Source organism: Schistocerca cancellata, chromosome 3 (genome assembly GCF_023864275.1).
Source record: "Schistocerca cancellata isolate TAMUIC-IGC-003103 chromosome 3, iqSchCanc2.1, whole genome shotgun sequence".
NCBI classification, from domain to species: domain Eukaryota; kingdom Metazoa; phylum Arthropoda; class Insecta; order Orthoptera; family Acrididae; genus Schistocerca; species Schistocerca cancellata.
Genome location: NC_064628.1, coordinates 764,654,349 through 764,668,422, shown reverse-complemented (window position 1 = coordinate 764,668,422; position 14,074 = coordinate 764,654,349). Strand labels below are relative to the sequence as shown.

General features: G+C 42.4%; 1 protein-coding gene across 2 annotated transcripts in view; it reads left to right on the top strand.

The window, feature by feature from the left end:
- Positions 1-14,074, top strand: part of LOC126175790 (sodium-coupled monocarboxylate transporter 2-like) — a 219,022-nt gene that overhangs the window by 66,317 nt on the left and 138,631 nt on the right. For both annotated transcript variants that reach the window (XM_049922770.1, XM_049922771.1), the window contains exon 2: positions 12,464-12,688. In XM_049922770.1, coding sequence (XP_049778727.1) covers positions 12,468-12,688 — 221 coding nt within the window. In that variant the 5' untranslated portion in view covers positions 12,464-12,467. The remainder of the gene's footprint in view (positions 1-12,463; positions 12,689-14,074) is intronic.

The window sequence follows — 14,074 nt, the reverse complement described above, 5'->3', positions numbered from 1 at the left end:
ATTTCCAATTTTTTCTAGACCAGTCTCTGAGATTGTTTCACCTAAATATTTGAATTGCGAAACTCTTTTGATTTTTCCATACTTAGTTTCCAAAAGTTTGGGTGCCAGTTTGTTGCTAGTCATATACTGTGTTTTTTCAAATGAGATTTGGAGACCTACTCTTTCTGCTGTTTCTTTAAGAATTTCTATTTGTTTCTGAGCAATTTGGATGTCCTGCGTTAGAATAACCAAGTCGTCTGCAAAGGCCAAACAGTCTATTCGAATATTTGTACGTCCTAATTTCACTGGTTGGTCAATTTTGAACTCCAATTTTCGTTCGCGCCACTCTTGTATTACTTTTTCTAGAACGCAGTTAAATAGCAACGGAGAGAGTCCATCACCTTGCCTCACGCCTGTTTTTATTTCAAAGGGTTCTGAAATTTCTCCTCTGAACTTTACTTTTGATTTTGTACCAGTTAGCGTGTCTCTGATAATTGCCGTGGTTTTAGGATCCAGGCCTTGTTCTTTCACAATTTGGAAAAGAGATTCACGATCCACTGAGTCATAAGCCTTTCTAAAATCTACAAAGGTACAAACTAGTTTTTTATTGTAATGTCTGAGAATTAGTTTGAGGACTAAAATCTGTTCTGGGCAAGAGCTATTTGGCCTGAAACCTGCTTGATATTCGCCAATTTTCCATTCAAGTTGTTGTTGTGCTCGGTTCAGAAGACATTGAGAGAGGATTTTGTATGTGACTGGAAGAAGAGAAATTCCTCTGTAATTATTAACATCAGTTTTGTCTCCCTTCTTATGAAGTGGGTGAATCAAAGCGGTTTTCCATTCGTCAGGAATTTTTTCAGTTTGCCAAATGTTTTGCATGATTGAAGTAATTTCTTTAACGGTTTTTGGACCAGCTGCCTTTAAAAGTTCTGCAACAATTCCATCTTCACCAGATGCTTTGTTGTTTTTCAACCTATGAATTTCTTTAATTATTTCCTCTTCATTTGGTGCAAGTGAAACTGGATTGCATTGTTGGGGAATTTTTGGTGGAAATCTTTCTGTGGGCTCGGGGCAATTTAGAAGATTCTTAAAATATTTAGAAAGTTCTTTGCAATTTTCTTGGTTGTTAAGAGCCAACTGTCCATTTTCCTTCTTGAAGCAAAGATTCTGGGGTTGGTACCCCTTTATTTTGGTTTTAAAAGTTTTATAAAAATTTCTGGTATTGTATTTCTGAAAATCTTCTTCAATTTCTAAGAGTTGACTATTCTCATATTGTCTTTTTGTTTGTCTAATTAGTTTTGAAGTGTCTTTTCTAGTTGTCAGGAATGTATCATATGTGTCTTCTGTCTTGTTGCTATTCCATGCTTTAAATGTCTCTTGTCTGGCTTTGATTGCATGATCACAGTTTTCATTCCACCAAGCATGTTTCTTGTGTTTTCGTAAAGGAATTTGATCTTGAGCTGTTTTGATAATCTTGTGTTTGAGTTGTTCCCAATTTTGTGCACTTGTTTTGTCAAATTCGTCTGCTAATAATGATGGTTGGATTTTACTGGTGTCAAATTTGGGGATTAATGGTGTCCTTTTGTTGAAATTTTGGGGTTTTAGCTTTAGTTTCACACGGGTTAAGTAATGGTCTGAATCAATATTGGCGCCTTTACGAACTTGAACATTTAAAATTTCTTTGTGACATGGATACGAGATTGCAATATGGTCAATTTGGAATTCACCTATGTCCTTGTTAGGTGATCGCCATGTCTTTTGTTTTTAAGGTTTTTTCTTAAAATGACTTGACATAATTTTGAGATTGAAATTTCTGCAAAATTCTACCAGCCTCTTTCCATTTTGATTGGTCCATTTATGTGCAGGGAATTCACCGACCGTTTTTCTAAATTTTCTCTCTTTCCCTAACTGTGCATTAAAATCACCCATTAAAATCTTTACATAATTTTGAGGAATTTTGGAGACTGTATTCTCTAACACTTCCCATGACTTATTTACTTTTTCTGGATTTGTTTTATTCTCCTGGTTGATCGGCATGTGTGCGTTAATTAAACAGTACATTTTATTTGCACATTTCATGGAAATTGTCATTAGTCTGTTGTTTACTGGATTTACTTCGATTACGGAGCCAAGAATATCTTGCGAAATTGCGAATGCAACACCCAGATGCGGAGTGTTTTTAAGAATTCTTTTGTCTGTTTTACTTTTAAACAATCGGTAGTTTCCAAAATCCATGGTATTCTCATCAGGTAACCTTGTTTCTTGCAGGGCTAAAATTTTGATATTTTGTTCTTTTAGTGTGTCTCCTAATTTATAGAGTTTTCCTGGTGTCAAGAGAGAGTTAATATTGATAGTTCCAAAAAATGTTTCGACCTTGGGCATGAGTCGGTCAAAAGACTTCGATTTCCTCTGGTTTGGGATATAGCGTTTCAGCCTAGTCTCCCCAGAATCCGATAGACTAGTTGCGCCACTGATGGCGGAGGATTTGTTACCACCTGGGGTAATTTTGTAATTACTAAAACGCTCCATAATAGTACTTAGAATCAAAGGGTTGAGCTCAGAAAAGCTCAGTGGCTAAGACTGGAGTGGTTAGTTCCAGAATTTGTATTACGGCCGCACCTCTGGTGAACAGACGCCGACCACAGTGCCGCTTGTTACAAGTCAGACGCAAGGTGGATTTATTGTATTATGTGCCTCTTCCGCTAGTTCCACCGTACCGAGATTCGTTCTCTCCGCCTTCACTACCGTTGAGGTCTTCGCTGTAACCCTAGCACAGGGGCCCTGACAGAGTACTATCACCCGGGCCAGGTGAGCTCTGGTTTTTTAAACGAGGTTGTTACTCCTCCCCCTCCTCCTTCCTCATCACTTGCATAATGAGGCCCCGGGCTTGGGACCGGTACAGCGGAGTTATATATATATATATATATATATATATATATATATATATATATATATATATATATATATATATATATATGGTTGCGTTGTTAAAATGTTCTGTGCTTATTGGTATTCTTTTGGGCATCGAACTTGCTTACATGTTTACTAATATGTGCTTTATACCCTGTGAGGTCATAAATTGTTCCCACTTCTGCCCAATGAAATACGAAACATTTTCAGGTAGTAGCATCTTTCGTTACCTCCTCTTCCCAAATAGTCTCCCTCAATTCTTTTTCTGATATCTGTAGCTGTTGCATTTTTAATGGCGTACATTTTGATACGTTTCGAGAAAATATCGTATAGTGCTACTACCTATCTTACTCCTCCTTTACTTCTTGGATATGGACCAGCTATGTCCAGGGATACAATATCTAGACGGTTTTTTGTGAGTATTGGGTATATCTCAGTCTACTTTGACACACTGGACTGTTTTGATTTTTGACATATTGCACACTTTCTCAATACCTGTAGGACTCGCCATCTAAAATTTGGAAAATAACAAAGTGTTGCAATTTTTGCAGTACATTTGCTCACTCCATAACGTCCCCATACTTCATGTGTGTGTCTTACAAATTCGTCGATATAATCTTCCCAGATACACACACACCATTGATCAGTTTTTCATGTTTCCTATGAAACAAAACCCCTTGTACTCCTGATACCATTTACTTACCTTTCCACTTTCATCTTGCTTAATGTTTTCCATGACTTTACTCCATCTGCGATCTTGCTGTTGTATAGTTTTCATCTGCTTACAAAACTTATGATAATCAGACTGTTGTTTTGTACCTTGCATTAATAACGTTATGATTTCTGCATCTTGCTCTGTTAATCACTAAATTCGCCTAAACCTAGAGGTAGCCTAGACAAGGCGTCCGCAATAACTTTCTGACTTCCTTTAATATAAATTATCTCAAAATTGAATTCTTGTAAATATAGACTCCACCTAGCTAATCTACGGTGCAATAGTTTACATGTTTAAAGAAATGACAGTGACTGCTGGGCACAGTAACCTTTGGTATTCTTGCCCCACAAAAAATATCCAAACTTTTTAAATGCCCATATTACCGCTAAACTTTCCAATTCTGACACAGAGTAAGATCTTTCTGCATCTGATAACGTGCGACTAGCAAAACTGATGACCTTGGGTTCTTCCTTACCTTCTTCCTCTCGCATCTGGTATAAGCATGCCCCCAGCCTTTGAGATGAGGCATCTGCGCATAGACAAAAATCCTTGGACATGTCAGGGTGGCTAAGAATGCTTGCATTTACCAATGCCCGCTTACTATTATTAAAGTCCTCTTAACGCATATCATCCCATAACTAGAGCCTATTTTTTCGTAACAAGTTGAGCAACACATCACTGTTCATCAGTTGTTGTGGTACGAATTTACGAAAAAACGAAGCTAATCCTAAAAGGATTTTTAGTTGTTTTTTGTTCCTTGGAGCTGGGCAATTGCGTATGGCATCAAGTTTTTTCGGATCAGGTAATATACCTCGTTCTGACACAACATGTCCTAAAACTCTGACTTGCTCCTTACCAAAACTAGACTTTTTTTTAAATTGGATGTTCCTCTGTAATCTGCAAATCGCTGAAGCGCCTGTTCAATGAGCCTGATATGTTCTAACCAAGTAGGTGCGGCTATTAGCAAAGACAGTGACTTTGCTAAGAAATTCTGGTCCTAAAACCTTGTCCAATGCAGATATAAACACTCCTGCGCTAATGTTCAGCCCAAAAGGTAGAACACAGAATTCGTAACTTCTGCCCCCACAAACAAATTCTGTATATTTTAGATTTTCTTTGTGGAGCTTTATTTGTCAGTAGAACATTTTGAGATCGAGTACACTAAAATATTTTGTATTATAAAACTTTAGAAGCTGTTCGTCCAAATTGTCTGGCCTTATGCGTAGTGGTATTATAATCTTATTGATACCTGTAGCATCGAGAACTAATCTTACAGAACCATCTGGTTTGCTTACTGGTAATATTGGACTACAATAGGGTGAAAATGAAGGTTGTATAATTCTGCATTTAATCATATGATTGATCTCTTCCCTTACTGCCTCTCGTTTTACCCATGGAATAGTATATGACATTACACAAAAGTCTCATGTTAATAGACTTCAAATTTATATTCGTAGTCTTTGATTACTCCTGGCTTCTTACTGAAAACATTGGCATACTTAAATAATAAGTTAAAAAGTTCTTGTCGTTGGATATCATTTAGTTCCTGTGATTCACTTAGTTTCTGCTCTGCCATTTCGTAACTAACCTCAGTGTTCGCTTCTTGTTCAGTATCAAATTTGTTTGTGAAATACACAGCTGTAAAGGAATATTGTACTACGACATTTGACTCTGGTTTGTTTTTCTTACTTTCATCAGGTGTTTTGACTAAATCAATAGAAAAGATCTGATCCTTCACATGAAAGTGGCATTTACCATTACCTATATCACTCTGTGTTTTGTAAGTTCATACCAATAAGACAATTAACTATAAGTTTGTCAATTATAAGAAGGCTGCACTTCACTGTAAAATGTTCAATTTGTACTAGAATAAGTGCCTGATGCTTAACCAACTTAGTCTTACTGCCTGTAGCAGTTTGCACCGTGCAATTTTGTACAGGAAATGTTGGGAACTTGCCTCCCTTCTTCAATTAAAAAAAAATGAATTTGACATTAGGTTTGTAGTTGAACCTGTATCTAAAATTAACTGTGTGTCAATGTTAAATATTTTCACTTTAATGATTGCTTGTACTTGTTCTTCCTCGACTCCATCTATTATATCTAACTCTTGCTGATTCAAATTATCATTGATGTCACCTCGTTTGACAAATCGAATGAAATATGTTTGCAGTTCTGCCGTGCCCCCACACCCTGAGAGGTCAATAGCCTGGGGCTTAACTACGACCGGTTGGTGTTTTCCGACGGTGTAGTGTGACTTCGTTCATTACCTGGAGAAATATCAGTGAGTTGCACTGTGTGTGTACTTCTCCAATTTGTGTCGTTAGCTGCTGTGCAGTTATTTTGCTACCCAAAGGTCGACTGCGGTACAGTGTAAAGGAATGGCATTGCTGCCGCGCGTCAACCACTGCTGCGGCTGACTATTTCCATTCATATTCGGAATAAGGCATTCTGATGGTGAAATGTAATTCGCTCGTGCGTTGCAAGTACCCCTGTTGTTTTGGAAATTTCTTTTAAATCGTTTTTTTCCGTTCCCGTTACTGTACTCATTACCTCTGGTTATGTAATTTTGCTGTTGTGTGTACCAACCTTGTTGTGTGTTTAAATCACGTTTTGCGGACTGATTTACATAACTATGTTGTTGTTGCGCTTGATTTTCTGTTGCTCTATGGGCCACTGGTCTTTCCTCACAGATTAAGTCGATAGAATCGAGCACTGACAGAAAATATTCAGTGTCGTGTTCGGGCGTTGTGAGTAATTTTTCTCTAATGTGCGATAGTAAACGACTTTTCAAAATTTTTAATACGTCTACCTGTTATATTGGGTTCGTCAGGTAGCGTGTCTTGTTCAGGTACTTTCCAAAGCATTCACGTAGACTACCATATTTGCCTCGCGTCTGAGTCTTTCTTACACTGCCTCAGACCAGTATTTGTCGAGGAAAGCTCGCTCAAATTGGGTATAAGTGCTGCAACGTTCGGCCACTTCAGTTGCCCATAAGAGCACATCGCCTTGCTTATATCCCACGTCAAATCTGATTTTCTGTGCTTCCGTCCAGTTGCGTGGAGAAAAGCACTGATAAATACTACGGGACTTTTTCTTTTGCCTTCGGTAGTAAATGTAGGAAACTGTCGATGTCTCAGCAACCTTTGCCTGCAAAGATAGTTGATAGACTCGTGGCATTTTCGATCGTGTTTATGTTGTAATTGTTACCTGTTATTACCTGTAATTCCGGCTGGTAATTGTTCAGGTATTGGAGCTGTGGGTATGTTCACATTTTTCAATCTACAGCTGTCACTGGTACCTGCTGTGGGACTCGTGACAATTTGTGAATAGATACCAACAGGTTGTGGTTTGTTCACTGTAGCCTGTGTATTATTTATATGCATATTTTGGGATCTGGTAATATTTTCTTCTAAAAGATTGCGGATCCTATTTTCCGTGGCTTGTCGGTTAATGTTTACTTTCTCATGATTTCATTTTCTTTTTTTCTGAATGGCCATTTCTACTACATTTGTGTATAACTTACAATCGGTTACTAACTTCTCTGCAATGGTGTTACCCTTATCTAGCGTACCTACTTCAGCTTGACTAATGATATCACTCAGATTTTCATTAATCTTCTCTCTCTCCTTCTTAGCATATTCTGAGTCAACTTTTAATGTTGCTACCCTTAAAGTAAGCTCTTCTATAGCTAGAGGTACACATTCATAGTCTCTGTTTATTTTGTTAACGACCGTTTCTACTGTCGAAACCAACTGGTTTTGTGTGGCTTCAATATTTGTATGTGTGATTTTGTTTATTTCTTTCTCTACTCGATCGTGATGGTCATTAACGAATCTACCTTCTATTTTAACTCCGTAATGTTACCTTTAACTTCAGAAAGTACTTCATGCTTTACCCGTGTTTTCATATTATTCAATTTTTCGTCGATTTCAGTGCGGAAATTTTTGGCTAAGTCATCGAATTTCTGTGAGGCCGTGTCTTGTAAATCCTGTAGGGCTGTCCATGAATCCGTAAGACTACAAGAGTGTGGAGATCTCTGCTGAACAGTATGTTGCAAGGCATCCAAGATATGCCCAGTAATGTTCATGTATGGGGAGTTTGGTGGCCAGCGGAGGTATTTAAACTCAGAAGAGTGTTTCTGGAGACACTCTGTAGCAATCCTGGACATGTGGAGTGTCGCATGGTCCAACTGGAATTGCCCAAGTCCGTCGGTATGCACAATGGACAGGCATAGATGCAGGTGACCAGACAGGATGCTTATGTACGTGTCACCTGTCAGAGTCGTATCTAGCCGTATCAGGTGTCCCATATCACTCCAACTGCACACATCCCATACCTTTACAGACCCTTCACCAGCTTGAACAGCCCCTGCTCACATGCAGGGTCCATGGATTCATGAGGTGGTCTCCATACCCGTACACGTCCATCCGCTCGATACAATCTGAAACGAGACTCGTCCGACCAGTCAGCATGTTTCCAGACATCAACAGTCCAATGTCGGTGTTGGCGAGCCCAGGTGAGACGTAACGCTTTGTGTCGTGCAGTCATCAAGAGTACACGAGTGGGTCTTCGACTCAGAAAGCCCGTATCGATGATGTTTCGTTGAATGGTTCGCAGCTGAACTTTTTGAAGGCCCAGCACTGAAATCTGCAGCAATTTGCGGAAGGATTGTATTCTGTCACGTTAAACGACTCTCTTCAGTAGTCGTTGGTGCCGTTGTTGTAGGATCTCTTACTTGCGGCAGTGATGTCGGAGATTTAATGTTTTACCGGATTCGTGATATTCGCGGTACACTCGTGAAAGTCGCGCGGTGTGGCTGTGCGGTTTGAGGCACCATGTCACGGACTGCACGGCCCCTCCCGCCGGAGGTTCGAGTCCTCCCTCGGGCATGGGTGTGTGTATTGTTCTTAGCATAAGTTAGTTTAAGCTAGTTTAAGTTGAGTGTAAGTCTAGGGACCGATGACCGCAGCAGTTTGGTCCCTTAGGAATTCACACACACACACACACACACACACACACACACACACACACACACACTCGTGAAATGGTCATACGGGAAAATACCCACTTCATCGCTACCTTGGAGATGCTGTGTCCCATCGCTCGTGCGCCGACTATAACACCACGTTCAAACTCACTTAACTGTTGATAACCTGCCATTGTAGCAGCAGTAACCGATCTAACAACTGCGCCAGACACTTATTGTCTTATACAGGCGTTTGCGACCGCAGCCCCATATTCTGCCTGTTTACGTATCTCTGTATTTGAATGCGCATACCTATACCAGTTTCTTTGGCGCTTCAGTGTATTACCCAACAGTGACATACGAAAATTTGTGCCGGACCGGTACCCGGGCCTGGATTTCCCGCTTGCCGCGGGCGATCGCTTAAACCACTTCGGGTATCCGTGCACGCTCCCTAGACCGACCCAATCTCTCATACACTGACGGAAAAAATCGCAACACCTACAGATAATGAATGAGGAGTAATGAAATCTCGGGAATACGTTTATCTAGGTAAATGATTAACATTGCTAGATCAGAGGTTAATGTAAGCGCGAGATAAGCCACAGCAAAAGTGAAATGCTGGTACATTAATAACCAGTGTAGCCGCCAGAATATTGATTGCAAGCATGCATACGTGCATGCATTTTGCTGTACAGATGACAGATGTCAGTTTGTGGGGTAGAGTTCCATGCATGTTGCACTTGGTCGGTCAATACAGGGACGGTTAATGCAGCTTGTAGCTAACGCTGGAGTTGCCGTCGATGTGGTGAACGAGCGGGCCAAGGCAACACGTCGACGCTCTGCAGAGCATATAGGTTTACACCAGCGGTATGTGCGCGAGCGTTATCCTGTTGGAAAACACCTCTGGAATGCTGTTCATGAAAAAATGGCAGCACAACAGGTCGAATCATCAGACTGACATACAAGTTTGCAATAGGGTGAGATTACTACGAGAGTGCTCCTGCTGCCATACCTAATCGCACTCCAGACCACATCTTCAGGTGTAGGTCCAGTGTGTCTAGGAAGCAGACAGGTTGGTTGTGAGCCCTCAAGTGGCCTCCTTCCAACCAACACTCGGCCGTAACTAGTTTTCGTTAGAAAATGCAATAGGCCTCCACCCTGCCCTCTAATGAGCTCTCGCCTGACACCACTGGAATCGCAAATGGCGGTTGTTTGTGGTGACAGGGATGTCCGGAGCTGTCCTTGATGTAACCTATTTGTAACAGTTCGTTGTGTCCTTGTGATGCCAACTGCTGCTCAAACTGCTGCTGCAGATGCAATAGGATGCACCAGAGCCCCATGGCGAACACGATGGTCTTCCCTCTAGTTAGTGTCACGTGGCCGTCCGGAGCCCAATCTTCTTCCGACCGTACATTTTCGTGACCACAGCTGCCAGTAATCGTATCCAGTGCCTAGATTCCTGCTAAGTGTTTCTGCAATATCGCAGAAGGAAAATCCAGCTTCTTGCAGCCATGTTACACGACCTCATTCAAACTGTGAGGTGTTGATATGGCGTCTGTGTTGCCTTAAAGACATTCTTGAATAACATCAACTCACCAAGTCCACTCTCAAAAGTAATTAAGGCTCGTGACCGTTACAGCGTGTATTTAAAGCAAACCAGATTTGCATCCTCATATGCGACTGGCGCGAAACTGGAATAGACACTATCTTTCAAATGTAGAAACATACCTACCAACTTTCGTTTATATCGCACAACTGCTTCTTAGTGTGGCGATTTCTTTTTCTGTCAGTGTATGTAACACTGCGTACATACTTACACAGTAGTCACCTGAAGTCATCAGCTAATGCTCGCAACATTACTTGGAGTCAAAAAAATGGTTCAACTAGCTCTGAGCACTATGGGACTTAACATATGAGGTCATCAGTCCCCTAAACTTAGAACTACTTAAACCTAACTAACCTAAGGACATCACACACGTCCATTCCAGAGGCAGGATTCGAACCTGCGACCGTAGCGGTTGCGCGGCTCCAGACTGAAGCGCCTAGAACCTCAAGGCCACAACGGCTGGCAACATACCCGGTGCTCAATTATTGCTCAATGGAGTATGGTAGACTCTCAAATTCATATTTCCCTGCTACGGTCGCAGTTTCGAATCCTGCCTCGGGCGTGGATGTGTGTGATGTCCTTATGTTAGTTAGGTTTTAGTAGTTATAAGTCTAGGGGATGACCTCAGATGTTAAGTCCCACAGTGCTTAGAGCCATTTGAACTTACGACACAGACGTCCTGTTCGAGTACCTCACTTGAGACGGCAACATCTTTCATCTCGCCCACAGTTCTGACGTTCCCACGCCCACTGGCAGCTTCGTCACTGGCGAAACGTGTTATTCACAGACGAGTCCAGACATCCTCTGACGCAAGACGATGGTCGTGTTCGTGTGATTAGACCCGTGGTGAGGGGTACTTCCCAAATGTTGTCCAGAAAATCGATAGATTTCCTGTGTTCTGCGATGTTGTGGGGAGGATTCAGTGTTGACAGCTATAGAGGTCTTGCCGACATCGCCTCATCGAGAGGCAGTATATCGAAAAGATCATGTTGGATGATGTGCTGGCTCCCTAAATTCCTTCTAATGCCAGGGCCTATGTCGTGGGCATCAGCAGAGATGTCTTCCGAGGCCTGGACATTGAAATAAGGGGATGCCCGACACTGAGTCCCAACATAAGCCCCATTGTGCATATGTGGGACATGGTTGACAGACATGTCTGTAGCCGTCGTGTTACATCACATACTCTCCAAGAAGTCCGATGGGCTTTCACGGGAGAATGGGTGCGGATACCACGTAGGTGTCAGGCTCGGCCACATCGGCCGGCTACTTGGAGTCTCTCACAAATTTTCGTATAGTGGATCTACACCTAAAACAGCTGACATCAAGGAATTCGCATTCAGCTAATAGATTTCGAGGCATCCCGTACGTCTGTGGATCGTCAACACTGTCTGTTCTTTCAGACATGCTTGTAAGTATGAAGTGCCAATGGCCTTGCCACAGTGGTCACAATAGTTCCCGTCGGGTCACCAAAGTTACTCTCGGGCTTGGCTTGCACTTGGTGGATCACCAGCTGGGCCTCCCGAGCGCTGTTCGAAAGCAGGGTGCACTCAGTCCTCGTGAGGCCAATTGATGAGCTACTTGATTGAGAAGTAGCGGCACCGGTTACGAAAACTGACAACGGCCGGAAGAGCGGTGTGCTGACTATATACCTCTCTATATACACATACGGTGGTGCCTAAGGTCTGAGGAAGACGGGGCGCTGGTCAGTACCGTTGGGCCTTACGCCTGTTCAGACAGTGTTTTTTTTTATGTAAGTATGAAGCAGGATGTTTTTTTCAACATCCCCGGTGACCAAATTTGCCCTTTCTCCTACATCTTCATGATGACTGTGCTATGAAGACTGTAGTCTTCAAAGATAACAAGTAGCCATGTTCATAGCGCTGCAGGAATAAGTTTGTGGTTTGACAAACACTCAGGCCTCCTATCGCACGTCAAGTGGCCCTCTAAATTACCCAGTCTCAATCCCATAATAAATTTCTGGGAGTACTGCAAAGCGGATAAAATATAAAACTCAACATACCTGCAATTTGGTAACCTTATCATCAATAAACTGCTTCAGCTGGATGTGGCATTGAAGAATCTCCAAATTGAGGACATGATCAGACCTAGCGAAGTTGTCATACGATGTTAGCTTAACGTCTATGGAGCTGACTAATTTTTTTGTCGAATATGCTAATGTAGTTCGGGAACATGCCCGACAATCTAATTGGATTGGTCCTACACTTTGCTGGGAAGCGTACTTTTTCTGGCAAATGTTTCCTAACTATGTAATGTCTTATGGTTGCAGAGCCATGTTCCCGGCGTTTTCTGCCAACTTGACGCGTCCGGAGGGCGTGGCAGCAGAGTTCGGCTGGGTGGACTATCTGCTATTCGCTGTCACGCTCGTCATTTCAGCGCTCATCGGCGTCTACTTCGCCTTCTTCGACCCCAAACGCCAGAACACGCGTGATGGCTACCTCATGGGCGGCCGCACTATGGGGATCTTCCCCATATCGATGTCGCTTATAGCAAGGTATGTCGATATGAACTTTTGAGGTTTTCTCAATGTAGTTGGCTGATAGTATATACAGTGTTTGAAGTGAAACACCCAGTAAAGATAGTATGATGTGAATGCAACATCGTATGCATATACATCATCAGCAGGTATGTAAATTATTAGAGATGCAATTCTCTGTGACGGGTAGAATGGTTATCAGAGTGTATTACTGTCGTTCGAGTCTAATGTTGTTACCTAGCCAGGCAGGGTATATAAATGGCGTGAACGGCATCAGATGTTGAGTGATCACTGATGGACACGGAGATGCTGCACACTCATCTGAGTCAGCGTTAGCGGCACCTGACTGAGTTTGAAAGAGGCAACATTGTGAGTCTCCATTTGGGCAGCTAGACAAATCGTGCATTGTCCAGTTTTTTGGAGCATTCGGATATGACAATGGACCGATGTTGGACTGCATGGGAACACGAGGGCAGGCAACATCGTCAAGTCTCCGGTCGACCACCACAAGGGAGAATCACTGTATTTTGAAGCATTACATCCTAACCCCTTCACATCTGCACCTGCCATCCTACAACAAGTAGTGGACTCCCTGCAACGTTTTGTGTCATAATGTACCCTTGGTTGGGGACTGGCAGCAACCAGACTAGGGTATTACTGACACAACTAGGCGTAGGCTGCCGTTAACACCAGAAAAGAAATGACTGCATTTTGAGTGGTGTCATGACTGGGTGAGCATGGACTGCTGGTTTCATGACGTCACATTGTGTTCATCGATGAATTGTCCCTCTTCGCTAGCCGGGATGAACATCGTCGACGAGTGTGACAGCGTCCTGGGGAGGGATCCCATTCTTCCAATGGTGTTACTCCTGGCCTCATGGTGTGGTGAGCTATCCGGGATGACTTCAGGTCACGGCTGGTAGTGATTGAGGGAACTCTGATGGCACGATGGTAGTCATGGACACCTTGTGACTTCGTGTTATTTGGTGTCATTTTTCAACAGCAAATTGCTCTTACAAAACTGGAGTGTGTTTAAGACTGGTGGTTGACGCTTTCTATGTAGAGCGATCAAACCACACGCTGTCTTGCTACACCTGTCATGGGCTGCTGGGAGGAACAATCATGCATCACACTATCTGTTCAACCCAGCCTAATTGTTTATCAAAGTGTCTAGCATGGTGTACAGAGTGCAGCATAGTGCTGTATCACAGCAATGTCATTGGCGTTGCTCGTTTAAATATAGAACAGTTGACATAAAAATAAAATAAAAGCGGTCCATTGAGGTAGATCCAGCTCTGCTCCATTACTGCCCTAGACCCCTGTCTAAAGTGGCGCCAGCACATTCGAGACGTCAGGAACATTCGTACACATAACACATTTTCTTAATAGGGAATGGTTTAAAGT